This window comes from Poecilia mexicana, unplaced genomic scaffold (assembly GCF_051168715.1).
Source record: "Poecilia mexicana isolate PSO_F unplaced genomic scaffold, ASM5116871v1 scaffold_6, whole genome shotgun sequence".
Taxonomy (NCBI): domain Eukaryota; kingdom Metazoa; phylum Chordata; class Actinopteri; order Cyprinodontiformes; family Poeciliidae; genus Poecilia; species Poecilia mexicana.
In genome coordinates this window covers 17,330,229-17,357,909 of record NW_028263375.1, presented here as the reverse complement: position 1 = coordinate 17,357,909, position 27,681 = coordinate 17,330,229, and the positions used below count along the sequence as shown (strand labels likewise).

General features: G+C 41.6%; 2 protein-coding genes and 2 non-coding genes across 7 annotated transcripts; 2 read left to right on the top strand and 2 right to left on the bottom strand.

The window, feature by feature from the left end:
• Positions 1–1,074: 1,074 nt before the first annotated feature.
• Positions 1,075–1,147, bottom strand: trnar-ucg (transfer RNA arginine (anticodon UCG)). Its single transcript has one exon. It is a non-coding gene; the product is annotated as a tRNA-Arg (tRNA).
• Positions 1,148–1,359: 212 nt separating this feature from the next.
• polg (polymerase (DNA directed), gamma) lies at positions 1,360–12,067 on the top strand. 4 transcript variants are annotated; one of them, XM_088006334.1, is made up of 24 exons: positions 1,360–1,461; positions 1,613–1,770; positions 2,418–3,015; positions 3,605–3,800; positions 3,880–4,047; positions 4,167–4,313; positions 4,388–4,467; positions 5,195–5,377; positions 5,936–6,078; positions 6,191–6,314; positions 6,410–6,631; positions 6,854–6,965; positions 7,302–7,382; positions 7,491–7,607; positions 7,708–7,868; positions 7,938–7,991; positions 8,065–8,182; positions 8,479–8,614; positions 8,713–8,959; positions 9,043–9,165; positions 9,267–9,435; positions 10,620–10,828; positions 10,915–11,075; positions 11,547–12,067. In XM_088006334.1, exons 3-24 carry the CDS (start codon positions 2,444–2,446, stop codon positions 11,609–11,611), a joined length of 3,588 nt encoding a protein of 1,195 aa, XP_087862460.1. In that variant the 5' UTR covers positions 1,360–1,461; positions 1,613–1,770; positions 2,418–2,443; the 3' UTR covers positions 11,612–12,067. The 4 variants fall into 4 exon arrangements, with proteins under 4 accessions (XP_087862460.1, XP_014858696.2, XP_014858695.2 ...); XM_015003210.2 differs by lacking the exon at positions 1,613–1,770 and having other exon boundaries at positions 1,372–1,461; XM_015003209.2 differs by lacking the exons at positions 1,360–1,461; positions 1,613–1,770 and adding an exon at positions 1,810–2,004 and having other exon boundaries at positions 7,494–7,607.
• fanci (FA complementation group I) lies at positions 11,465–23,544 on the bottom strand. Its single transcript, XM_015003206.2, has 37 exons — positions 23,202–23,544; positions 23,006–23,078; positions 22,752–22,882; positions 22,132–22,285; positions 21,997–22,054; positions 21,863–21,904; positions 21,607–21,730; positions 21,416–21,501; positions 21,177–21,309; positions 20,993–21,070; positions 20,767–20,903; positions 20,499–20,679; positions 19,945–20,032; positions 19,619–19,749; positions 19,470–19,540; positions 19,262–19,376; positions 19,064–19,186; positions 18,903–18,971; positions 18,063–18,164; positions 17,785–17,976; positions 17,437–17,558; positions 16,841–17,002; positions 15,697–15,876; positions 15,405–15,571; positions 15,238–15,305; positions 15,028–15,144; positions 14,898–14,949; positions 14,672–14,799; positions 13,442–13,507; positions 13,238–13,334; positions 12,963–13,147; positions 12,817–12,873; positions 12,683–12,742; positions 12,520–12,588; positions 12,069–12,164; positions 11,860–11,961; positions 11,465–11,729 (listed from the first exon to the last, which is right to left on the bottom strand). The coding sequence occupies exons 1-37, from the start codon at positions 23,292–23,294 to the stop codon at positions 11,667–11,669; spliced, it is 3,972 nt and encodes a 1,323-aa protein (XP_014858692.2). The 5' UTR covers positions 23,295–23,544; the 3' UTR covers positions 11,465–11,666.
• A 1,539-nt stretch (positions 23,545–25,083) lies between these two features.
• trnar-acg (transfer RNA arginine (anticodon ACG)) lies at positions 25,084–25,156 on the top strand. Its single transcript has one exon. It is a non-coding gene; the product is annotated as a tRNA-Arg (tRNA).
• Positions 25,157–27,681: the final 2,525 nt, after the last annotated feature.

Below are 27,681 nucleotides of genomic sequence, written 5' to 3'. Positions count from 1 at the left end.
GAGCGACAAACTGAAAAAGACAAATAGATCCGTCTTGTATCCTGTACGACTAAGAGTTAAGTTTGGAGAAACTGGACAACTGACAAACAGTTGTCCAGTCTAAAGATTTCGTCAGTGTACAACTCTGATCAGATGAGATTGTAACTAAATATTCAAGCCTAAAAACAAAACATTATTTGTGGTGGCAAACTCACTCTGTACATGAGCCTGAACAAACCATCTCTATGCCTGGTGGTGGAAGAATCATGATGCCGGGACAGTAAACAAGGGTAGAGTTAAAGAAAATGGCTGGAGCTAAATACAAAGCAATCCTCGAAGCTGTATAAGAATATGTAAAAATGTAAACACCACCCAGCAGGACAATGGCCATAAAAGTTAGAGATCAAATTTGTTGACTCTCAATGCTATTCATGTGTTCCGTGTCTCTGCTCCAGCACACCTGATTCAAATGACAGACAGCAAGTCTGTAAATCAGACTCCTGTAATTCTGAAAACAGAATATGACTGAACATAATGACTGGAGAAGCTCACATTAGCATATCATGTTAGTAACTCCTCTTTTCTCCCCCACAAAGGTGGTAAAATGGACAATAAAAACCATTCATTTACGTATGGTACACCAAAAGAATATGAATAATAGCAAACTCTAGCAATTGCTAAAGAGTAAAACCACCAATTATTACTGCAGTGCCACTTATCCCCGCGGCTCTCTACTCCCCCTCCTGCCCGCCAGCAGTATGATCCTCTAAAAAATTAAAAGACCACAAATGATTTAAAATAGCATTTATAGTTTAGAAAATGCATTTCGCTCCGTACTTGCAAATAGTATGTGCAAAGTAATCCAGTGGGGTGAGAGGGCCAAGTGCAGCACTAAAACAAGACCGACAACCAGGCGTCCTCCGCCTTTGAGTCCACATCAGAAACCAGATTCCATATGTCAAAATAAATCTAATCATTTCTACAGTTTCCACTGTCTGTAATGTCAAATGCTTGGCTGGTTGAACATGCAGCTCGGGGATTATTTAAATCAATGAAAAGACTTGACACAAACATCAAGGTTAAAATAAAAAAATGCGACCGCGGCAGGACTCGAACCTGCAATCTTCTGATCCGAAGTCAGACGCCTTATCCATTAGGCCACGCGGCCCCGACGTACAGATATGTGAACATTCACAAATATCAATGTCTACCATTTAGCTGGTTATTCCGTTTTGTTTTTATAAAGGATGACGTGCGTATGGAGTGGTTTGCAAAAGAAACAAGAACCGTCATTTCCGTACAAGTCTTTATCCTATGTATTTATTTAACGCGTCTTAAAGGTTTATGAATCATCCAGACCGCGTGGTGTCGCTATAGTTTAAACTTTTGGATTTAGTGTTAAAACTCAAACTGGATGGGACGCAAAGATGCCTTCGTTCGGTTACAGGCGGACTTCACAATAAATCCCACCGCCTGAAACAAGTAAGCTAAAGTGTGCGTTTCTCTCTTGTCCTCTGTCACCGAGTAAAAAAAAAAAAGCTACGTTTAATGATTACAGATTAACACGTGGGAGCAGAGTTTGTAAACACTGTTTTTGTGGTGAAAAAGAATTCAGGCTCATTTGTATTTGCAGAGGTCCTAGAATTGCGAGGAGGCTGGTACCTATAAACCAGGGGTGCCCAAGTCCAGTCCTCGAGAGCTACCATCCTGCAAGTTTTAGAAGTATCCTTACTCCATCAGACCGGGATCAGCTCTACAGAGGCCTGATAACGAGCCATTCATTTGATTCAGGTGTGTTGAAGCAGGGATGCATCTGAAAGTTGCATCCAGTTATATTAATAGAAAGTTGAATAGAAGGAAAAAAGTGAGGTAGAAAAAAGATCGTAAGCAGCAGCGATAACCCCAACCCTAAGCGGGTTGTGAAGCAAATTCAATTTAATGGCTGTCATTGATCTTATGACTGACAAAGAATCATGCGAATTATAATGAAAAATTCGACCAAGTATATCAACAGATTTGTACAAGGTAAAGTTCTAGTGGTGATTGCTGTCGTCGTGTAGGTTTGCTTCAGCTTTGGCTTTCATTGGGGTTGATCAGATTCAGACTTAAACACTGGCTCAGACATGTACAGCCAGAACCCATTCTACCTAAACACAACTCAACACAACTCAGATGCTTCAGAATCTATGTTGAAATATGTCAAAAGTCTCCCTGGGTCTGATGTAACAGTTAGCTGATCAGTTTAGCTCTTGTGACACGTATGATGTCACTGATCCAAATACACCCAAGGAAGAATTTGCTGTGTTTTCTTCAGTACACTTTTTGAAAGCTTTTTTTTTTGTGTGAAATCTGACAGTGGAAATTTATACTTCTGGATATTGTTTCATTATCAAAGAAGTCATGTGAGGTTAATTTGTTGCTATCTGCTTGTCCTACAGCTCTGGTGAGACGTCCGCATGAGGTGATGTTGCATTTGTCACGCTGTCCTCTCAAGAGGACGTTTGTCTCTCTGCGATGGAGGCGTCTAAGGTCCTTCTACTCCACCAAACCTTGCTCACAGCAGGGCGAGGACTCGACGGAGACCCGCCTGAACCCCCTCAACATCCAGATGCTTTCCAGAAACCTCCACGAGCAAATCTTTCGTGGCATTGAGCCAGAGTACAGGGAGGAAGCTGTGGAGCGCAGCATAAGGCACTTGCAGAATCACAATCTGTGGGGGAAGGAAACCTCATTGCTGCCTGATGTCGACCTCAAGCTTCCGCGGATGTTTGGGAAAAACATAGATGACCACTTCCGCATCTTGGCCGAGAAGCAGAGCCTTCCCTACCTGGAGGCCGCCTCGAAGCTGCAGCAGGCCGACCCCCCACCCATGCCTCAGGAATGGAGCTGGGAGGTGGGCTGGACCCGCTATGGGCCTGGTGGGGAAAGTCAGAAAGTGGATTTCCCAGACGAGTCCGCGCTAGTGTTTGATGTGGAGGTGTGCACAACGGAGGGGCAGTGCCCTACGCTGGCTGTCGCTCTTTCTCCTACCAACTGGTGAGAAACAAATATCAACATATAACATGTGAAAATGGGAAAACCGTTGTGGTTATTTTGCCTTCATGACTCTTAAATGCTTTCACGTTTTGTCACATTCCCACCACAACTGAGATTTTAGGTGACCGACCAACACAAACAAACCTATAACTACGAAGCTTATAGAAAAGGAATCATGGTTTTCAATACATTTTTATTTATTTATTTATTTTTTTTTACAAATGACTATTTTGAAATGTGGCTCGCTTATATGCAATATGTGGCATGTTGATGTATTCGGACTGTCATAGTCAACATCTTGAAGACTCACCTGCCCTAAACTTTCTCTACTACATCACCTCTGACCTACCCACTGGGCTCCTTGATCTTCATGATGCCCTTTGTTCTCTAACAAACCTTCTCAAATGTATTTCAAAGCTATTTTCCTCCCACTTCAGAGTTATTCACTACTTTATCTTTGTCAGTCACTTAAATTCAAATAAAAATACATTGAAGTTTTTAGTCACGGCTTGATAAATTTGTGAACAACTTTTAAGCAGTGCGAGGCACTGTGTGTGTGCTGAGAGTCTAACTTCCTTTGTCTCGTCAGGTACTCCTGGTGCAGTAAGCGTCTAATTGAGGAGCGGTACTCTTGGTCAAACCAGCTCACTCTTGCAGACCTCATTCCCCTGGAGACGCCGTTTAACTCTTCCCGCCCTCCAGGCGGTCAGTGGAAGGAGAGGCTCATAGTGGGTCACAACGTCAGCTTTGATCGATCTTTCATCAAGGAGCAGTACCTTCTGAAGGTTAGGTTCGTTGTTCTTTTGTGCTTTTCTTTAATCTGTCAGTTTATGTCGACTAAGGCATCCATTTTGTTGCATTCAGGGCCCAAATACACGCTTCATGGACACCATGAGCCTTCATATGGCCATCTCTGGGTTGACGGCCTTCCAGCGCACGCTGTGGATGGCCAACAAGCTGGGTAAGAAGAGGGGCCTTCAGGAGGTTAAGGAGCACATTAAGAAAGCTGGACAGAAGAGGGAAGGCCCAATGGTTTGTGTTGTTTCACTCTAATTTACTTGTAAAACTTATAAATTGAATTTTGATTTTGTAAAGTTGTTTTTTTGTTGTTTTTTTTTTGCATTAAAAAAAACTCCATGTTTTGTTGACAGATTGGCTCCTGGGCCTGGGTGGACATGAGCAGCATTAACAATCTAGCCGACGTCCATGCTCTATATGTGGGAGGGCCGCCACTGCAGAAAGAGGCCAGAGACATTTTTGTGAAAGGAACGATGGCTGACGTCAGGAACAACTTTCAGGTTGGAAATAAATAAAAAGTTTGAATATTAACTGGAGTTATGGAGTATTAATGTGCTTTTGCTGCCATCTACAGGAGCTAATGCAGTACTGCGCTTTGGATGTTGAGGCCACGCAGCAGGTCTTCACAGAGCAGCTGCCCCTCTTCATGGAGAGGTTGGCAGACCCACGAACATAAACACCAGAAGTTGTGCAAAAGCATCTATACCCCTTCAACTTGCACGCGTTGCACAGTGGTTGGAAATGAAAATCCGATAAATGAAGTGTGCAACTGTTTTCAGCTCCTCTGAGTCGATACTTTGCAGAACTACATTTCATTGCATTTACAGCTCCAAGTGCATATCTAGAGCTGGACATTTTTTTACCATTCTTTTTTTGCAAAATCACTCGGGCTAAGTCAGATTGAACGGAGAGCATCTGCACTAGGGCTATTCTTTATGGTGAAGTAAAGCATTCCAGCAGCATCATGCTGCCACTGCCATGTTTCACTGTTAGTATTGTGTGTTCAGTATGATGTGCAGAGTTAGTTTTCTGCCACACATAGTTTGTGTGTTGGTTGTAAAGATCAGTTTTGGTCTCGTTTAACTAAACCAAATGTTGAAAATTGTGTATTTTTGTCCCGTAAATTATAGTCAAAATAAAATATGTTAAAATTTGGGGGTGCAGCGCAGCAAAATGTTGAAAAGTGTAAGTTTTTCAGGCAGTAAATTTGTAAGATTTAGTATTAGATTAGAGGTCAGGGACAGATGATCTCTGTCTCGTATTGCTTGTTTGTATTTGGTGTCCTCCTAGGTGTTTTGGAGTCATATCATGATGTATTTAGTTTGAAGAGTCATCTTTCGCTGCTGTGAAAAACTTAATCGCCTCCTCTGCATTTGGTAAGGTGTCCGCATCCAGTGACGTTTGCTGGGATGCTGGAGATGGGTGTCAGCTACCTTCCCGTCAACCAGAACTGGGACCGCTACCTGGAGGACTCCCAAGATGTCTACGAAGAGCTTGAGAGGGAGATGAAGAAGTCTCTGATGATTCTAGCCGACGATGCCTGTCAACTCCTGCAGGATGACCGGTCAGAGAGTAACTGATAAAGTCCCATGCTGTTGGCTGTCTTATAGCATTTCATTCTATTTCAGATTGTGTCTTAAGGTAATACTTCTGGATAGGCCATATGTTTACATGTCATCTACTCATCTGTTCCCTTTATACCCCCCACTCTTAATAGCTGGGATCAGAAATGATAAGTAACCAAGCAATGTTTTCAAATATGACAGTAATTAAAAAAAAAAAAAAAAAAGTTGTTTTGGGGATTTTTCTATGTAATTTTATGCAATATTTAAATTGAAATTCCAAAATAAAACTAGTAGTTTTGTTATAAGGTTGAAAGTTTTGTTATTAGGTTTTTCATGTTATTTTCGTAAGTATGGAACGTTCATGGTGGTTCCTTATTTCCAAAATGGAACCAAATTTCAAATGGTTTCATTTATTATTTTCAAGGGTCATTTAGCCCTCGCAGCTTTAGATCAGTTTTATTTGGCTGGGCTCTTTGGGTTGTTAGATTGATAACTCTCTATGCAACGCTGTTATGGATTAAAAAAAAAAAAAAAAATCACATGGTTTATATTTTAAGGTACAAAGAAGACCCCTGGCTTTGGGATCTTGAGTGGGACGTTCAGGAGTTCAAGCAGAAGAAAGTCGCTGCCAGCAAGACGAAAAACTCCAAAAAAGCAGCTGAAGCAAAGACTTCCACTCCGCTTCCAGACTGGGAAGATGGTATGTCATTTCTTTAAAATTTTTATTTTACTACTGCAAGTTTTTGAAGTTAATGACGGTCCCAAAAAAAAAAAAAAAAAAAAAACTAAAGCAGCTGGTTATTGTTTTTCAGACCCAGGCCCGCCATCTGAGGAGGAGATGGCAGGTCCTTGCTCCAGCAGGCTGGCCGTTGAGAAACTCAAGGAAACAGTGAGTCGTCTTCCTAAGAGAAGGCAACATCTTCCTGGACATCCAGCGTAAGATTATTCCAGAACACCACAGTCACCTGTTACTGGGCATTTCCCTCTTTTCTTTCTGAAAGCCTCTCCTTCTTCGACCCGACGCTCTCTAGGTGGTATCGTAAGCTGTGTGAGAAGATGTCAGAAGACAGCTGGTCGCCGGGAGCCAGCCTCATCAGCCTGCAGATGAGGCTGACGCCGAAACTGATGGGCCTGACGTGGGACGGCTTCCCCCTGCATTACACGGAGAAACACGGCTGGGGATACCTGGTTCCCGGGCGGAGGGATAATCTGAATCCTCAGGAGGAAAATCTTGAGTCTCTGTGCCCACACAGGTGCTTGACTTGGTGCTCTTCGAGTAAAAAGACTCGACACACGGACTGCACAGGAAAATGTTCATTTTTTTTTGTGAAATATTGTTCTTAGTCATTAATATTCATCTTCCGCTAAGGATATCCTCCTTTTAATTTATGTGTAAAACAATATTCTGCAACGAGACTCATTGCCTACTATTGTGCTGATCATTTAACCTCAGTTTTAAACGTGTGTTTTCACAGAGTCATTGAAAGGATATATAAAGAATATTGTGAGCAGAACAGCAAGGAGCAGCCTGAGCATCTAAACCCTTCAGATGAGCCTGTGTGGACCGACAGCACAGTGTGGACGAAGGTGCTTAACAAATAAAGAATTACAGTGTTAATTTAAATATTTGTCCCCCCAAGGAAGCACTAATATGATTGTTTAGCTCATTTTGACTTCTGGTTCTTCAGTCAGTATTGCTATGAGTAATTAATTTCTTATTTTTTTATTTTTTTCAAAATCTCTTTCTCTTTCTTACTGTTTATTCAATGTCACATGCTGTTTTTTTTATTATTATGTAAAGCACTTTGAAATGCCTTGCTGCTGAAATGTGCTATACAAATAAAATTTGATTGATTTGTGTCTACATTTTCTGCGATGACTTGTACTGACTGTGATATGTTTTGTGTTTTTCTGCGCTTAAAGGTGGAGGAGTTGAGCTCCTTGGAACATTTCCCAGAAGAAAACGGAGCCAGAGTGGTAAAAAACGAGAAAAAGTTGACGACGGTCAGTATGGACCGACCAGTTCTTTCTTGTTATGGAGTTAGATTTTTTTTGGCCCGTTACGTTTTCAGCTGGGATTTATTCTATTCCACTCATTTTATCCCTTACCAGCAGTCCCACGATCCCTTTTCTCTCAGCGAGGAGAGTCGCTGCCACTATCACCATGGAAACGGCCCCTACAACGACGTAGATATTCCAGGTTGCTGGTTTTTTAAATTACCTCACAAGGTGAGCAACTTTAATTTCACTTTGGTGCCCTTAATGGCTCCATTGGGCTGTTTTTTATTTACTTATTTATTTTTCCCACTCTGACTAATCGCTCCAACAGGACGGTAATCACAACAATGTAGGCAGCCCTTTTTCAAAGGACTTCTTGGCTAAAATGGAGGACGGTACGTTAAGAGCAGGGAGAGGTGGAACCAACGCAACACGAGCTCTGGAGATCAACAAGATGATGTCTTTCTGGAGGAACGCTCACAAACGGATAAGGTACCCACCCATCTGCTGTTCGGATCACAGCCAGAACTGAACGTGGGTTTAACTTTTGCCTCCTCAAAGTTCTCAGATGGTGCTGTGGCTACGGAAAGGAGAACTTCCTCGTAACGTCAGCAGGTGTGTATGGCGCTTTGCCATTCCAGGAACAAAAACAAAACTATTATGCATCTAACTTTGGGTCTTCCGAAAGGCATAAGGACTATGATGAAGAGGGCCAGTATGGGGCCATCCTGCCTCAGGTCATCACAGCTGGGACTGTGACCCGCAGGGCTGTGGAGCCAACATGGCTGACCGCCAGTAATGCTCGGGTAAGAAGACGAGCTGATGTAAGAAGTCGGACAAAGTCTGCAAGAAGCTGACAAACATTTTAAAGAGCAGTTCGAATGATGCTTTTTCTCAAACTGTTTCATTTGAAGAGAAAAAAAACAAAACATTTTTGGATGAGACTTCTAAACCATATTACCAGCTGTTGATCATGGTAGTGGCCATATTATGCTTTAGTTTATATTATAAGCCTGTTTGAAGAGTGTAAAATCATCAGTTTCCTAGTCGGTTTTAGACTAAATGACATTATATTTAAAATCAGCTTTTGTTTCCTCCTCAGAGGGACCGGGTAGGCAGTGAAATGAAAGCCATGGTTCAGGTACCGCCTGGATATCACCTGGTTGGAGCAGACGTAGACTCTCAGGAGCTCTGGATTGCTGCTGTACTCGGAGAGGCTCACTTTGCTGGCATGCACGGTAAAATAAATCCCTATAAAATTGGGCTGCATTACTAAAAAAAAAAAAAAAAATGCAGTTTTTTACTTGCAATCTTGCCTGAATATCTGTGGGCCAAGGTTGCACAGCATTTGGCTGGATGACCCTTCAAGGAAAGAAAAGTCAGGGGACCGACCTGCACAGCAGGACCGCAGACGCTGTGGGCATCAGCAGAGAACACGCCAAGGTGTTCAACTACGGGCGGATATACGGGGCAGGACAGCCGTTTGCCGAGAGGCTGCTGATGCAGTTCAACCACCGCCTCAATCAGACAGAAGCTGCCAGCAAGGCCAGGCAGATGTATGCTCTAACCAAGGGCGTACGCAGGTGAGCTCAGCGGCGTGAACGGAGAAGGTTTCAGCTGGAGTTAGTTGGAGGCGGTTGCCGTTTTTATATATTTTTCTCGTCAGATACCATCTATCGGAGGAGGGCGAGTGGCTCGTCGATGAGCTGGGCATAGATGTGCAAAGGGAGGAGGATGGAAGCGTCTCGTTGGAGGAGCTGCGGAGGATCAGTAGACTTGCGTCGCAGAGGTAACAGAGCGAGTATAATCAAAGCTCAGTAGCTTTCCGCTACTCCGTCTCTGGACACCGCCGCCTCTCATCTTCCGTGCGTGCTTGCCGTAACGTCTCAGCTCCCGGCGAAAGAAGTGGGACGTTGTGGCCAAACGCGTCTGGGCCGGAGGCACGGAGTCGGACATGTTCAACAAGCTGGAGAGCATCGCTCATTCAGCGCAGCCGGCCACTCCTGTTCTAGGCTGCAGGATCAGCAGAGCTCTGGAGCCCAAGGCCGTAAAAGATGAGGTGAGACAGTAAAAAAAAACTAATGCTGTGTTCATTATTAATATAAATGGGCCGTCAAATATGACATACTGAATCTTTTTGGTACTTACGTCAGCAATAAATGTGTTTTTGTTCCCGTATTATGAGTTGGATGCTGTTTTTATAGAACTTGAAGATGAACACACGCTTTGATAGAATGGAACGTTCTCATGTCTTTCCTGCCTTGGAGAGCATACAACAATAAGACTCTGCGTCATATTGTATTTAAACATCAGGGAAACAGAAAGTTACAGATTAATCAAAGGTTTCTCAAAATTTTGTAGTTTTGACTTGTTAAAACCAGTTTTATCCAATTTCTCTTTCAGAACTTTACAAATACATATTTTCCCTTTCTTGATATTCAAAACCTTATTTATAAAATGTATATGCTAAGTAAAAAAAAAAACTACAGTTGCAGTGCTGACTTATTCTGAATCACACAAAGTTAAAGGTATTCCATCGCATCTCCAAACTGGACAGATTCCATTTCTTTCTCCTTTTTTCTTCCATGAAAATGTGAAGCGTGCCGCCACATTCTCAAATATTCATTCGTTTCTTTTAATAAAAAAGAACATTGGCCAATCACTCATGTGTTACGATTGCTAAATCCTTCATTATTTAGCACGACTGTACAAAAAGCTGCTTCTTGCAATTTATTAGGACCACAGGTGACGTCACACTGTGTTTTTGAATACTAGTGAAACCCTGTTTAACTGTGGCAAAAGAATCACAGATATTTTAGTCTTTTATATTAGCAACTAGCATAGCTAACAGTAATTATTAGTCTGTGTGTTCTCTGTACAATATGTGGATCCTTACCTCTGACTCTGAAGCTGCCAGTATTTCTTAATGCATGTTTTACAATCAAAGCATGGCTTTTCATCAGGAGCCTTCTGTTATAGTCTATCGCCCTCTTGTGGTCGTCCAAATTAACAGCAGCCATGCTAAAAATGCAGTTTTTTGTTTTTTTAGATCCTTAAGGCTTCATCTCACTGATAGTGATTACAGCCGACTCTTTATTTATTCAGTAATATCTTCCACTCTGCAGAGGAGGTGTAGCCTATATATGCTGCATTGACTGATCCAGCATTAAGTCAACTTTTAGTCTCATGCTGATTTCTCAGTGCGCCCCTTGTTCTCATCTAAATCCTAATTCGACTTTCCAGTTTATCACCAGCAGAGTGAACTGGGCGGTCCAGAGCTCCGCGGTGGACTACCTGCACCTGATGCTGGTGGCCATGAAGTGGCTCTTCGAGGAGTACAACATCGACGGCCGTTTCTGCGTCAGCATCCACGACGAAGTGCGTTACCTCGTCCGCAGCGAAGATCGTTACAGAGCAGCGCTGGCACTGCAGATCACAAACCTGCTGACAAGGTCACTGTGCAGAACACTTCTGATTGTCTTCATTATCGCTCCACAGTTTATTTATCATTGCTTTTTTTAAATTTTTTTAATTACAGGTGTATGTTTGCCCATGCGTTAGGCATGCAGGACCTTCCACAGTCGGTGGCGTTCTTCAGCGCGGTCGACATTGACCAATGTCTGAGGAAGGAAGTTACTATGGACTGTGTGACTCCTTCCAACCCCGCCGGTATGGAGAGGCGATACGGTATTCCACCTGGTGAGCTCCGGTCCTTTTGTCTTTAAATGCCAACATTTTGGTCAGTAAAGAATGTTTTTAATACATCCACAGAAAAGACAGGAGGAAGTCTGAAATGCAACAGGAACTATTTATTTTGCCAAAAGGATTCAGAATAAAACTCCGAGCCACTTAGTGGTTTGGAGTTGTATTCGCGACTCTTACTGTGTGCATTCTAATCTTTCCCTGACGTTAGTGTGTTATAAAGTGAAAACTGTTCTCTGCTACGCCTACACCATCTTCTACTCAAAAACAAACAAGTTTTGTTTATCGGGGAAATTCAGCAAAAGAAGCTGAATTGTTGAAAATTGTCTAAATTATGAAAAGCAGGAAGAAACTAATTCCTATTTTAATTAAATAAAACTGTTCACTTCATATTTAAAAGATGCTTCTTTTAATGAATTGACATACATATAACAGATTATTAAACAAAGTGTGCAAAACTTTCCACAGGTGAGGCCCTGGACATGAACCAAATCCTCAGCATCACCAAAGGCTCCCTGAGCAAAGGCAGGTAGCCGTTTCCTGCTGACCGGCAGGTTCGTGATGTCGAGGAAAGGAGTCGTTTCCAGCTCACTGTTTTCTCTTCTTCCGCTTGGGCTCCTGGCTCTCCTCTGCGTCCTGCGACTCCTGAGTCTGAGAAATAAGAAAGACGAGCCACATTTGACGGACGGGTCTCTTGAAAACTAAAATCGCAAGGATGTTTTAGGTTTTTGTCACATCAGGGATAAATCTATTTGAGGGATCATGTGAAGTTTTCACCGACCTCCCCGGTTTCCTCCTGCTCCTGCAGGGCCGCATCCAAGGTGGCGGCGTTGATGCGGAAATCTCTCGAGGTGCTCAGCTTCATGTACTGCATCAGGTTGACCTGAAAAAACGAGCACAAATCATAAGATGCCGGTTGAGCCCCAATTCACACACGAGTTTCTTGTTAAATATTTATGTGTTTTGTTTATTAAACCGGTTTAAACAGACCTTTGACTTCTTTGAGAGAGTGATGAGGTACTTCTCATACTGCTCGATGCTGAAGATCAGGTTGGGGATGGCCGTTGTCTCACGGAGAAGCTTTGCCTGCCGAGAGAAAAGTAAATATTCAAAATCAACAATAATAGAAAGCCTGTGAACTAATCACTGCAAAGTTGATCTCATTAATTCAAAACCCATATCCTCCTCCAGCTCGTCTACGGTCTCCAAACTTCCTGTTAAAATCCTCCACGGATTTTTCTTTGACTTTTTGATCAGGCATGTTATCTGGCTAACCAAGCGCAGTGATACCCGGGTCCTTGAGAGTTTATCTTTACAAAGCTCTTGGATTTTGCTTCACATTCGTCTCTGTTGCTTTTGCACCATTTTTAAAAAATGGATACAACAGATTCTCAGCCACGTCGGGTTTGGCGATTCATTTCTACACGGTTAAATTCCTCACCGACGCAGCAGCGTTCACCTCGTTCCTTTTCTTCTTCTTCTTGTCATCGCCAGGGTTGGATTCTCCACTCTAACCAAGGAAAAAAAAAAAAAACAGAAAAACTTAATGCTTCCTGTGGAGGACGAGGCTGGCCTTTATAACACCAAACTGATGGTGACTATACTTGGGCGTAAGTGATGAAGGAGTAGCACTGCGGGGTCAGGTGGGAACCGGATAGCTTCACCTGCATAGAGGAAGCCTTAAATAAAAAAAAACTATAAAGGACATTAAAACCAAGTAGTAAAACTTCAGACTTACCAGTTTCTCAAATCTGCTTGGCAGTGACCCGTGCTGGCTGGCACACGCCTGGATGTACTGCAGTGTAGATTTAACAGACAAAAGGAAGCGTCACACCGGGTCACTGACGCACAGTCGCTGAAATGATCAGCCGGGCAGATACACACGTATTTGACCAGGGTGGTGAGGGTGGCGTAGGTGCGACTCAGCTCTCTCAGCAGTGTTACGGTGCAGTTCCCAGGAAGAAGGGCCGTCTGGACCAGCTCGTTTAATGCGGTCAGCAGAGTTCCCAGCTGCAGGGTCACCGCCTTCTCAACCGGGTCCTGCTGGCCCGCAGCCTGGGAGGCGTCGGCTGCAACCAGAGAAGTTCAGGCTCTGTTCAACTGTCCGAAGGCTGTGGATCGATAATCCAACTACGCGCCTTTGGAAAAGGGGATCGTACCAGAGCCGGGTTTCTCAGAAGCTGTTTGGCTTTTCTTCCTGGCAATGAGCCAGTCCACTTCGTCCAGCACTCGGTCAACCTGAGTCAGGACGAGCAGCTGGGGAGAGATTTTACAAGTCAAAAACGGGAGGAGACGGCTTAGAGATACCGGAGGAGGAATTTCACAATGACTCCAAGACCTGCAGCTGGAAAACGGATACGTACTGCTGCTGCTGTTGCCGTTTTCATGTTAACAATGGCAAAGTGACACTGCTTCTCCACTTCTACATCCTGATTAGAGAGGGGGAAAAAAACAAAGCAGGGTTGATTAAAAAACAAACATGCTGTATTGTTTGGCTGGTGGAGCGCCGTCCGCATTTATTGGCACCTTCCTCTGGAAAATGTGTAGCATCATCTTTTGCTTTTAAAAAAAAAAATCTTTCCCGCAATTCTTGGCACTCACACCGTTGCCGTTTTGCTCTTCATTTCGACTCTTCCTCGACGTCTGTGACATGATTTAGGGTTGGAGCAAGAGGGATCTTTGGCTACATCTCCAGGATTTACCTCTGGAGACCCTCCAGATCTGTAGATGATCTCTTAGGATTTAGGTCATTGTGGCAGGTGGAAAAGAAACCATCAAAACTTCAGAAGAAGTATTTAGAAATCTCTTCTGGTTCAAATTCCAAAGACGAATTTCTCTGTTCTTGTGGCTTCAGTCTTATCTAACCAAACGAAATGTTCCAGTTAAAGTCCCGGAAGAGTCTTATTAAGCATTAAAAATGCTTTCCTGGCATCAAAACAAACTGTTTTTTTATGAGGTGTTGGTGACCCAGGAGCATCCGTCTGCTACCTCCGTCACATCCTACTCACAGTGCTTGGAGCTGGAAACTCTGTCGTCTTATTCGGGTTTTTATTCCCCAGAGACACACATTGCTGATTTACTTTAACAATTAAATATAAAATATTCTTTTTAAAGAAGGTATTTATAAAAAAAAAATAACAAAAAACAATCAGTTTTTCATATAATGAGTAAAATGTTAGGAAAATTTAAAAAATGTGCTGGTGCCATTAAAAGATTCATTTTTAAAGGGACAACATTCAACAAGGGATGAAAATTAGAGTGGGTGGTGCTGTAAGATGGGAACCAAAAACATAATTAAAAAAATGCATAAAAATAGGTAAACAATCCTGGATATATTTTCTAAAATGTACAGGAAAAAGACCATCTTGCTTATGAAGTAAACTCTGAAGTTTTAGAACATTTTTCATCACATCTTGCCACACAAGGAGCGTTAACGCAGAACTTACACCCACTGGGTGACATGATGCTGTGGTTACTGATAGGAAACTACACAGTTCGAAAGCCTTATATTTTATAACGCGTCACCCAGTTTAACACTTAAAACCGCTCTAAAGGACATCCGCACCCTGAAAAAGTGTAGCAGCGTCCATCACCTGATCAATGTCTCCCAACTGGCTGTGAATGTCTTGACAAAGCTCCAGCAACAGACTCGCCGGAGTCTTGTAGAGGACCTGCAAGCTGAAGAGAAGCGACAGAAGCCCTTTACAGAACGCAGAGTCCTCTAAAACAAAAAAAGAAAGAGAGTTAACTTCCAGATCGGTTCCTGTGCGCTCAACCAGCTCACAGATAAAAAAAAAAAAAAAAAAAAAAGCCACCAACCAAAACTGGTTTCTTTGCAGATCTTCACAGTCCAGGTGATCATCTGAACAAACTGCAAATTGAAAGTAGATCAATTAGATAAAACACTCCCCGCTTAGCGAGACGGTGTCCATGTAACGGTGCACCTTGCCTGTTTAGAAGAAGGCTTTAGCTGACGTGAGAGCACGGTCAAAATGCTGACCAGCAGCTGGGCTTCTCGGCTGTTGAAGTCCTCCTCGCCCCCACTCAACTGAGTGAACAGCGCCCTCTGTCAATAAGCAATGAAAGTAATACAGATTTACACATAAACATATCAGTCGCGCAAGTAATGGTAAAGGAAGAGGAATTTTCAGGCCTCTACCTGAAACTGTCTGATGTAAAAGTAGTTCATCTCCGCAACGTCGTCCTGCTCGGCTTCATCTTCAACATCTAGAAGAGATTTCAATATGAACGATTGGTACTCCCCCCCCCCTCCCCTCCCCCCCACAGTTTGTGACCTGAAGGTCACAGATTGGATGCATCTCTAACCCATGGCAGAGAGCAGCTGGGCCATCTTCTCTGGGCAGCGCTGCTGGCAGGTTGTGAAGATCCGGAGCAGACCGTCCAGACAAAGCTGGGACAAGCTGCAGCGCTTCTCCTTCTTCCCCGCCTCCTCCACCGCGCGCGGGATGTTGGTGTAGCGCCACATCAGGACGCTGCGAGACAGACGGGGAGAGATCACTCGTCATCTGCAGCTGTCCCAGCAGTGGACAAGTAGAACTACAAAACGGCAAAAGATGAATAAGTCGAAAAGGCTCTTAAAGACGTGGGGATGTTGAACCTCGTCATGTCACAGAGGAAGCGGAAAGTCCTGTCTGAATGCTGTCCATCTGGACCGTCCGTGTGTCCGGTGTCCTCCAGCTGCTGGATCTTCTGAACCGCCACGCTCAGAGCGTAACGCACAAACTCCCCGCTTGAACGCAGCACGGACAGAGCCTCCTCTCTGCTTTGACTGTTGTCTCTGGGAAAGAAGAACATTCGCTTGGTTGAAAGTTGCAGGTCAGTGACAGCAATGGTCATTTTATTAGTTCTGTCTTGTGATGCCTACAAACTCAACAATTATTGCCACTGATGTCGGATGTTAAATGAATAATAAAATAGCAGTCTAATCGCAAAAAAACTTGAACTGTTCTTGCAAATTTTTCTTTATTTTGCATAATTTACCACTTTATAGTAAGAAAAGAAAAAAAAACAAAAAAACTTTTGTTTCATGTCCAGCCTTGTTTGCTCCAATTCTGGGCAGGTAGCCATTTCTTGCAGCACATCTACTGAACTTGAATGACATGTTTTATCATGTTTCCCATTTTGAAGAGCAGCTAAAGGAAGTCTGAGAATTGTGGAATAGCTTAACGGCTCAGATACATTTAAATATTTGTTAAAAACTAGTGTAATCACTGTTATTTTTGTAACATTTTTGTATTCACTTATTTTATTCTTTATCTTATTCATTTGACTAAAATGTGGTTAAGTTTTGTTGTTTTTCCATGGAAATTTTCCCCAGGGAAACAGAGAGACAAAGTTAAAAGTTTGTAAACACTGATGAGTTAAAACAATAAATGTATAACACTTAAAAAAAAAATTATATATATATATATATATATATATATATATTTACTTCTATTTTATTTTGAAGTATTTCTGAAGTCTGTAAAGAATTTATATACGTTTACGTATTTTATCTCCAATGTATACGTTAAAGGTGTGTCCATATATCTTAGCCAGAGCTCTTGTAGTATTTAGTTTAATGTAATATTATTGTTTTGGCTCAAATAAATTTAAGATTGGACACATTAATTTGAAAGCTTTTAACACAGCTTTACCAACGGGTAAATTGATAACCGAGTGCTGAAAAGCGATTTATGAAACGGTGACACTAAAAGGTTGCGAGTTATGCTCCGCGTGCGGAAACCCCCGAGAGGTTTTACCTGAAGAGGGCGGTGATGAGAGTCGACACGAAGCCCATGGAGAGCAAACTTCGAGGCGTTTTGTGCGACGGCCCTCGACCTTTCCCAGATTTCTCCTTCAGGATCTCAGACAGTTTGTGGTGGCGGTGGAAGAGTTCGAGAAGCTCCTCAAAGCGCGTTTTGCTGCAGGACAGAGACAAGGGTTCGGCATCTGCGCCTCGTTTTATTCCAACCACATCACTGTACGGCGAGTGGATTCTTTATGTTGAGAAATTGAAATAAAAATGTTTAAATTTGATCTAAAATTGAAATAAAACTGTCGACTTGAGAATTTTTTTGGCCCCAGTTTGTTACGCTACATGATTTTATAGACTGCCAGAGTTTAACACCACTTACACTTAGCTTCATTATGACTATTTTCAAATAAAGATTCACTAGCTATACACTTTTTTTAACAAGTAGTGGACAGCAAAACAAGAATATTTTTTACAGAACTGCTTAAACATACAGCAAGACGGCTTGTAAAATAAACATCTAAGACTTTACAAAATGTAATTTTAAGTAGAGAAAAGTTGGATTAGACCTTGCAGGAACCCTGACAAAGAGTTGATAGTTACTTGTAGTTTGCTCTGATGAAGTTGTACTCCATCAGGACCTCGTAGAGTCCCATCACCAGCACAGCGAAGATGTTATTCTTCACTCCAACGCTGGAGCCCAGAGAAAACTCTGCCGATTTGTCCTGATCGATGCAGACAACGCACCAGATTCAAAAGCCGCTTTGACTTCACAAGTTAATCATCAAACACCAACACGGATGGAGACGCACAGCGATGAAAGCAAAGGCTTTGCTGTTGTATAAATGGGTCCATCCCAAAGCTACGCGTTGTAGTAAAATTACTAAATAAATGCTTCTTAATTGAAAGGACATGTTGTTATTAGAGGGGGTGGGGGGAAAGGTTTCCTACCAGTTCAAAATCCTCCAGTTCACATTTGATCATGCGCCTTGTCATGCTCTCCAAGATTGTCTGTAATTCAGATTTGTAGCCCTCGTCTTCTTCCTCCGCCTCATCATCGCTGTCATCCACGTTGAGGTTTGCAGATTGGTGTGTGTTCTGCAGCCAGGTCAGGCAGTGAACAGTACAGCTCACCAGATGCGCCTGAAAAGCAACGAAAAGTGCCTCAGAGGACTCGTCAACAACGAGCAAGACGTGACGGCGAAGCGTTAACGAAGGCCGTCGGCTACCAGCGGCTCCTGCAGGTAGACTTGGTCGCCGTGAGCAGTGATGCACGGCTCCAGTTTGACGGGAGGAAGCAGGTCCTGTTCCGGCTCATAGTATCGCCTCACCTGAGGACGCAAACGCTTAATAAGCACATTTTAATAAAAAACACACACACAGAGAGCCATCCAAATATACTGGTACCGTAACCGTAATATCTCACACTTTAGAAAACGTCAACTTTTACTTTGAGTAAATTTACTTTGTGAAGGAGGAAACATGTTAAATATTTGCTCTTCCTAATAATTTTCTTCCTGCGTAATAAAAAAATTTAATTGGCGACACTTTATTTGAAGGGGTGAGACTGACAGGACACCGTCATAAACATGTCATGAAGGAGTGTTCACAAATGCTTATGACTTTAGTTATGAAGTGTCAGTCGGTAAGTAATGACACTTCTAATGCAAAGTTTACTCTTTTAATGTAAGTTTTAATGCAACATTGCATAAAAATTTAATTATTTACCGTATAATGCTCAGCTGACATTTTTAATGCAACTTTACTTTACTTTTTTATGTTAATAAAATACCAAGTTCTGATCAGTGACTTCCCACTTCCCTCAGGAACAAACATGATGCAACACAAAGGCACATTTCCTTTAGCCCCTCTTAGAAACGGCAAAGACGAGAAAACACGTCATTCCACGAGAGGAAGATGTTTGTTCATCTTAAAAAGTCAGGAGATGCTGCAAGAAAATAGCTACTTACCAAAAGTCATGTTTATAATTTTTTTTTTTTATATCTCTACTATATCTATGTTTAGGTGCTGCTCGGCTTTGTTTTGTAAAAAGAGGGTGTAGTACAAACCTGAGAGAGGAGGGTCTGCATGATGGAGCTCGCAAGCTGAGAGTTGCGACGGAGAACATCATAAAAACCCTGAAAATAAGAAAAGAACTGGATCCCTCAATCCTTCAGCAAGGAAATAATCTAAAAAAAAAAAAAAAAACATGCCATCAAAAGATGTCTACCTCATAAAGCATGAGGCGCACATCGGCCTGCTGGCCCAGGCAGCGGCGCAGGCTGCTGAGGATCTCCAGGCAGAAAGCTTCATTGGCAGCAGAATTGTAGCGAGAGTGAACGTCCACTTGGACCTACATGATGAGTTTTACAAGGACTGTAAATACCCCACAAGCAAGCGGTCTGTGTCCGTGATGTCGGATCAATACCTGGCTGGAGGAGACAGCCTGGCTACTCTGACTGGAAGCCATGCTGCCCAACACCTTAAAGTTTTTCAGCAACAGCAAAAAGCCGGTCACTGCAGACTTCCTGCCATCCAGCTGGCTGGTGGAGGATGATAGAAAGGGAACAACTGTGTAAGTAGGGTAATTCATTTCTCTATCGGATGTGACCGATTAACAGCAAAGCTGCTCATACCTGGAAAACATGGCCTTGCGAAGCACCAAAATTAAAGAATCTTTCAGTGACATGCTGACTTTGAGTAGAGGCTGGAAAAGAAAACAAGAGATAAATGGCTTAACTGCACAAACCTTTGCATCTTCGACGTGGGATCCGTGTCTAGGTACCTGGACAGCTTTCAGGAAACCCTGAACGGTCCCCAGAGGCAGATAGGTCAGGTGGTCGAATGTCTCCGTCACCTTGGAGGAGGACTCCAGGAGGATCATGGGAGCAGAGCTCACAATGTCAGAGAAAAGGTCTGAAAAGTCAAAGCATTCAAAACTGTGTTAGTTACAAGCAACGACTTCAACTGTATCCAAGGTGCACAGAGAGGAACAAAAATCTGCTAATGTAAAGATTAATTTTCTAATATGTTTAGTTTCTCAATCTTCAGGTGAAACTGGAGTCGCCACTAAATCTAAACGCCAACGTAACTATTGGAAACGTCGATTACCCAAGTAATGACTGACAGGTGAGGCGGTCTTTGTGACCAGACGATTCAGGACCTGCTCCAGTATCTCGCCTCTGATTGGCTCATGCATCTGTTGTAGACGAACACAGGTCAGTGAGGAAGTAAAGAAACATTTTAGTCAGATCAGTCATGACACAATTACAGCAAAAGTTTGGTCAAAGTTGATGCAAAAATTCAACATATTTTATGTGACAGACCAACACAGAGTAGCAGAAACAGAAGAGCAGAGATGGAGGGTTCTGACTTGTATGCAGCCCCGCTTACTCTGGTTCCCACAAATAAAATGGAGCACAAACAGTTTTCCTCAGAGTTTGCCTAATCCCGAAATAGATTAGATGATAGAACAACCTTTCAATCAATTATTTAAAAATGGAAAGAGTAAAGCTACAACTAAACTAAATCATTTTCCTCCTTAATAAAATCCCACTAGGGAACATTTCAGTTTGTTAACAGAATGTGAACAAGTTCAGAAGACATTAAAACTTTTTTTTTTTTTGTTTGACACAGCTGATGCCTAAAAGTAAACCTTACTGTACCTTAAAGCCCTGCAGGAGCATCTGTCCTCCCAGCTTGCAGGCCTGCTGAGACGGGGTCCGGGCTGCAGTGACGGGCCCCTCTGTGGACTTGCCAAACGGTCCGGGTTTGGGCCCGAACGTGTCCATAAGAAAGAAGCCGAGCTGCACCAATCCCTGAGTGACGTGATCCCATCCAAACACACTGAAGGAGAAGGAGAGTTTAGTTAAGTTCAGACGTCAATGAAAGCAAATCCGGAGACTTCAGGTGGAAGACAAGACGCTTCCTCACCTGTTCTTCACTGTGTCCAGGATCATCTTCGCCACACTGCAGTGAACCGGCAGGAGGTCCTGGAGAAACTTCGAACCTTGTTGAAGCTGCTCGTCCTTATAGCTCTTAATCACTGCCCCTTTCAAAAGGTCAAACACCTACCAGCAAAAAAAATAAATAAATAAATAAAATACATTTGACACAGATTTTAATCCGAAAAAAGTAAAAACAAGGAAGCTGTTCCCACCTGCTCCTCATATCGCTGGACGCGCGCTACTGAGAGCAACAGGGCGACGCTGAACGGACACAAGTCCCCGTACGACGTCTGCAGAAACGCGAACAAATCTATAAGCGCAGCCGACACGACGCGTTTGATCAAAATGTTGAAAATAATCGTGAAAAACGGATGGCAAAGCGAGGCTGACTGTAACCTTAAAGCTTTTGAGGAGCTCCCTCCCGAGCTCATGATCCAGTCTGATAGCAAAGACTACGTGGAGAATGACGGTTCCCTCCACGTGCCTCAACTGGTCCTGTGGAATAGTCTGAACCTCCAGATGCAAGTTCCTAAAACAAACAAACAAACAAACAAAAAAAAAAAACAAGGATTCAAATACTTAGAACGAGTGAATACTGCATTTACGGAGAGTAGAGAGTGAAAAAACTCGCTCACTCTCCGTCCTCCTGCTCTTCTTCCTGCCGATCGTCCTGGTCCCTAAAGTAACTGACGATTCCGTCCAGGATCTGTTTCTTACAGCCCTAATTAAAGAATTAAAAAACCAAAAAATTACACCAATTGAGAAGTGGGCAACTCATGTAGACGTATTTCTTTCAAACAAAAGCAAAACTTATTAACAAACCCACTTTGGCCGATAAAAGCAGCAGCTGATAAACCAGTGGCGGGATCTCCTGCAGATCCATCTTGGAAAACATCCTCAGGACCTTGTCGACCAAAAACTGCAGCTCCTCTGCGGACAGCGGCACGTCCCTAAGAATAGGCAAGATGGAAAAACTGCAACATCAGAGGAGAAAAAGATACTCTACGTGCAACAAAAGATCCGTCACATTAGAGTAATCTGATTTTCATCCGCTTAAGAAGTGCCACTGACAGGTTGCTTACCTGAACATAGTTGTCAGGTGGATAACACACTGTGGATCCCATCTGCATGAAAAGTAAAGAACCTATGAGCTCTTTAGATGGCACACAACTAGTGAAACACGGCTGGCGTTAGATAAGAGCCGACACGTCTTCACCTGCTTGAGCAGAGGCTGTTAATCAGCTGCTTTTTGTATTCTTCGCCACTGAGTTCCCCTGTAATTACAACAAGTCGTGTTTTTGAAATGTATACCTCGCCTCTGTGTTCTTTCAGAAAACCGACCAGCGTTTACCTTTGCCGTAAGACAAGGCTGCGCACGCCGCGAGTGCGGTAAGGATCGTAGGAAACAGCTCCAGCGATTTCCCGCTGCCCATCTTCCCAGCTTTAATGGCGTCGACGAACAGAGCAGCCAGTTTGGCGAGAGATGATCCCGACAGTGTGCGAGTCTGTGTTACAACCACAGAAAGACATTACAACCACAAACTTTGACGGATTTTATTGTTTTATTATGAAATAAACAGACAAAAAGTAATGTATAATTGTGACGTAGAAGGGAAAGGATATATGTTTTTGTTTTTTCCCAGTTATACATTTACTCTAGACACATCTCTAGGTGTCCAGATAGTAACTTATCTCTGTGCTAAATTTCTCCACAACTTTCTCCCTGACCTGTCTGATGTGTTCCTTGTCCTTTGTGATGCTATTTATTCACCAAAGTTCTCTAATAAACCTCTGAGGCCTTCACAGAATAGCAGCTGGATTTATTCTGAACTTCAGCTACACACAGATAGTCTATCAACCAGGAAGAGTTCAAAGGGATCCATTTTACAAGGCATAAAGGTAGAGATACCAAATAGGAGACTTTTAAACTACAATACTTCCAACATTCTATTTTTTTATTATTTTTTTTACCTCCAGCATCAGCAGACCGATGATATCAGCTGCCACCTCAGCCTGAAGATCCCCAGATTCACACAGAGGAATGAGATGCTCATACACCAGAAGTCTGCGATTGGCCCCTTCACTGGAACCAGGGGGAGATCCTACAGACAAGAAAGCACAGACTTCTTTTCACACTGCATGTAATGCTGCACAATGAACCACTTCAATTCAGCTTTAAATTCGATTTAACTGAAGATAAGTCTCATTATAAGCAGACTGCCTACCTTTAAGTATCCCTTTGAGCATGGTACCGACCTTCTTACCCCTTAGTGCACTGTTGGTCATTGCTGTAATAAGCTAGAAAAGCATTCAAGGGGAAAATGATACGAAAACAAGGTGATATTATAACCAAGAAGCAAAAAAAAAAAAAAAGCAAATAAGAAAAAAAAAGAATCAATTCCACTTTGTAATTCTGCCTACCTGGTCATTTGTCAGGGATGACAGGTATTTCTGAAGCTCAACGGTGCTCTCTCCATCGGATAAAGAGACGATTTTATCCATTTCAGCCTTCATAATCCGTTCGAAGTGACAAACCTCACAAGGAAACTAAAAGTAGGCTAAAAACTCTGTTCGTTATGAATCTCAGCAAGCCCAGTCAGCTTTTGAATCATTTATCTGCTGTTAAAAGTTGAAATTCAGCGGAAACTGTTGGGATGAATCTCTCCGTCGGTCTGAATATCGAACTGACTTTGGCAACGTTTTCATAATAACAGCAAATTTCCCGCCACCGAACACTTCCTGTTTTAGACGGAGGTTGCCATGTTTGATGGCAACCTCAAACATGGTTGAGGTTGGTGAATTTTTTGTCAAATTCACCATGCCTTCCTCAGGAAACCATGTCACTGAACAAGCAGGAGTTTATTTAATCACATCCGTCGGCTAAAAAATAACGCTAAAACACAAAATAACAAATCATATGATGGTTTGTTGTGCGAAGAGATGTTTTCTTGGACCATATTCAGTGATCATCGGATTTTATTACTCTAGAGGGCGCTGTTGCCTAAGTAACCACTTAAACCTATCCTTAAACGTGAGACATAGGGGCCTAACGAGTCACAGGAGCCTCTTAATAAATCGGATTATTATGGAAAAGTTCATTTATTTCAGTAAAAATTACAGCAAATGGAAACACCCAAACAGCGAGCTTCTTAAAAAGAAGAACATAATACCAAAATATGTTTTTAAATAGGTAAATGGGAACCACCGATTTGACAGTGATGCAGCAGATAAGTCATTGATAAACTCGACAAGGACTGTAAGTTACAATATGTCATTGCTCAAGAAGCTTGATTTTTATACAGTGCTTCATTGTACATGTACAGTGCTGCACTGAAACATACTGAAGAATAGTAGAAAGAAATATTTATTTGAGAAAAAAGTGCATAGTTAAAAGGTGTAATCACACAGCTTAGAGGTTTGTGTAAAATGGCTGCATAATAGTAGAAAACGTGCAATATGCTATTGCATTTACCACATGACTTAAAACACATAAAAAGTGCTTAACTAACTTGGGTTTAAGTCTTTCTGGTTTGGGCTCAAACATAGTCCACATTGGGTACTCTAACCACCTACTGGAAATTTAATATAATTTTTCCATCTCATCATAATGAAACAACATTTTGATACATCTAACAATATGGGGGTTCAAAACAAGATGTAGGTTTTTAATTACATGGCCAAAACACCTTTATGCTCTTCTCAAACATATTCTGCTCCATTAACTAACAACTACCAAATGTATTGTAGAATACAGATATATATTTTATTTTGAAATATAGACTGTATTATTGTGTCATATACTGACAGATGTAGCAAACAGCACACTACAGAATTTAATAGATAATGTTAGCATAAAATATTAGTGTTTCGTACACAATACAGAGACATGAAGTTCGTCTGTAATAAAGTAGCTTGATTTGAATCCCAAACATTTCTCGAGGTTTCGCTGTAGTTTTGTTATTTAACAGCGCCCTCTGGAGACACATTATGATAACACCACTCAGTGTAACAGCAGGATGCCAGATTTGTCAAATGTACACCAAAAAAGTTAATCTTTTAAATGTAGTATTCCATTAAAAACTAAAATTTGTATATAAACTTTCGTTCTGGTTATTTATATACGTTTCGCATTAAAACACGACGAAAAATTATGTAAGTCTTTCCTTTTGTTCTAAAATGTATAAAATAAACGAATTAGCGTAGCTATTGTCAGCTTTAAATGTAGAAAACACAAACTAGGAAGAACTAATTTTTGATCGATTCAATTATGGAATAGCGTTTCAAATTCTGCATGCCGTATCTCGGGCCAGTGGCGCAATGGATAACGCGTCTGACTACGGATCAGAAGATTCTAGGTTCGACTCCTGGCTGGCTCGAAATTACGTTTTCCCTGTGTTAAAAAAACAATTAAGCTTTTGTTACAAGTTAACACTTTTACAACTGTACGAGTTTCAGATACCCGGTCAGATTGCCTCCATTTATCAACACATTACCGAGAATTACACCAGCATAAATTACGTTGTTCACTAAAAATTGTAGGAAGCTCTTTTGTTGTGAAAGCGGACTGAATCCATTGAAACTTTACAGTTTTCTCATTAAACAGCCAATAGCAATTGTTACGCTATTCTTGACTACTTTACAGAATTTGAAACTGAAATAAATACGTTAAACTATGCCTCAAGAAATAGAAGTAATATTCAAGCAGCAAATTAAGAGAAGGAAACAGAAAAAAATCATGAAAAACAATTAAATATAGTTAACATGAGCAAGTATTTTACTTCGGGACTTGTCAAAAAGCATCCAAATAAAGCCATCCTATCAGTTACTGTATTCTTACATTAAATAACTCGTTTAGGAGATTAGTTTGTGGCGGTTCACATTTGACACCCAAAAACACTTCTTTAGCTGAAACGGTTGATTGATTAATTTAAATTAAGAGTACATTAGACGCTTTTTGTAGGGCTATTAAACTCGCATTTCTCCTGTCTCGAAAAAAGTTTTTACCACCGCCTAACGCTGTATCACCGGTATGGAGCGGGACTCGAACAGTTAACTTTGCACAGCAGATGGCCACTACACGTTGACATACAAGCACCTCCAGACAACAATGCCGTAGTTCTTTAAATACCTAAGAGAGATTAAATAAATGCCCTATCAAACACAAAAGCATTTTTGCATCAGAAGACCTCCTTGAATGTGACATTGTTTTTTAGTGTATAATTAAATATTTGCTCTCTGCTCTCCAATTATATATCTTTTTACAGTAAAACATTTTCCTTTTTCCCATAATGTCTAATTTTATATTTTTATATTATATTCAGTATTCTAAATCTATGGAAAACAAGTGACCCTCTCACCTTGGGAGAATCTAATCGTGTAAAAGAAAATAACAAAATGAGGCCACGATTCAGAGCTGCTTTTCTTAATAAGATCTTAAAGTATTTCCCAGCAAATAAAATGGCTTTTAACACAATGAAAATCCACCTGAGGGTTGCTGCGATATCTAGGTTCAGTCATTTAGCTGTGCAGAGTCTTCCAGGCTGTTCTGCTCTTATAGACGCCCCATCGACAACCTTGAGATACAATCTTCACAAATCCCTCTTCTACAAGCAGTCATATAGGAGTTCAGAACTTTTTGTTCAGAACTTCTTTGTAAAACATGCAACCCATAGACTCTGCAAATGCATTGGGATACTATGGAGGTTCATCTTTGCAAGTTTTGTATTTTAAGTCACAATTATATGTTATACTAGCTATATTAGCTCTGTGTACCAAAAATTATTTGATAAAACAGTAAGTACTGTACTGTTATGGGGGAAATTTCCCCCCGTAGTATTCCACCATACACTGTTGGCATAATTATTACTGTTTTATTACCCAAAGTTACAATGCCTTCTGGACTTTAGCACTCTCAGGCAGATGTTTGTGTAATGTGGATGGGTGTGATCTACAGTTATATCGAGGTGAGCATATTTCTTTCTGCCAGTCAAAATGGTAAAAATAAACACCATGCACCACAAAAAAAAAAATAAAACAAATATTCTAAAATGCATTTCATGAGAAAGTTACATTGCTCAATAACATGGCTAAGAAGCAGCAAGAAATTATGAAACACTTAACAGGACAAACAGGTTTAAATGTCATGAATAGGAGAAAAAAAATATCTGAAGATATATTTTGTTTTTAAAAGGTTGGACAGTTGAATAAAACATAATCCTCAACAGAACAGATGGATGGACTTGTGACTGGTTTGTAAATGAACAAAGGGTCCCACCTCATATGAGTCAGATGATGGCAAGGTGTGGACACTTATTTGTCCCAAATGGGCCAGAGGTCTTCATCACTGGCACCAGTTTTATTGAGCTAACTTGTACAGCACTTTATGAGCACCTTTGCACTTTATTAAAATTGCTTTAACTAGCGCCTAATGTTAAACTTTAAGTGTATCTGCACATTAATCACCATTTGAAAACAGGATGTCTAAATTATTCACTGAATGTTTAACTTTGTCTCTTCTGTTTAGCATTTAATGCCTAGGATATTTAACGTTGTCTCCGATTTTTTATTTAATCAAGGATAATGCTTAACGCTATTCCTTGATGTTTAACATTATTGCCAATGTTTATCAGATGTCAAATTTTATCTCCGGAAAAGTTTCCTTTTGTGTTAAACATTGGAGATGAAGTAAAACATTCTAGATACAGTAAACATAGGAATAATGACAAGGTGGGCCGGCCGGTCGGATGGATGGATGGATGGATGGATGGATGGATGGATGGATGGATGGATGGATGGATGGATGGATGGATGGATGGATGGATGGATGGATGGATGGATGGATGGAAGAATGAAGGGAACCAGGCATGGATAGATGGAGTTCATCTGGGTCTGAAAGCAGCTT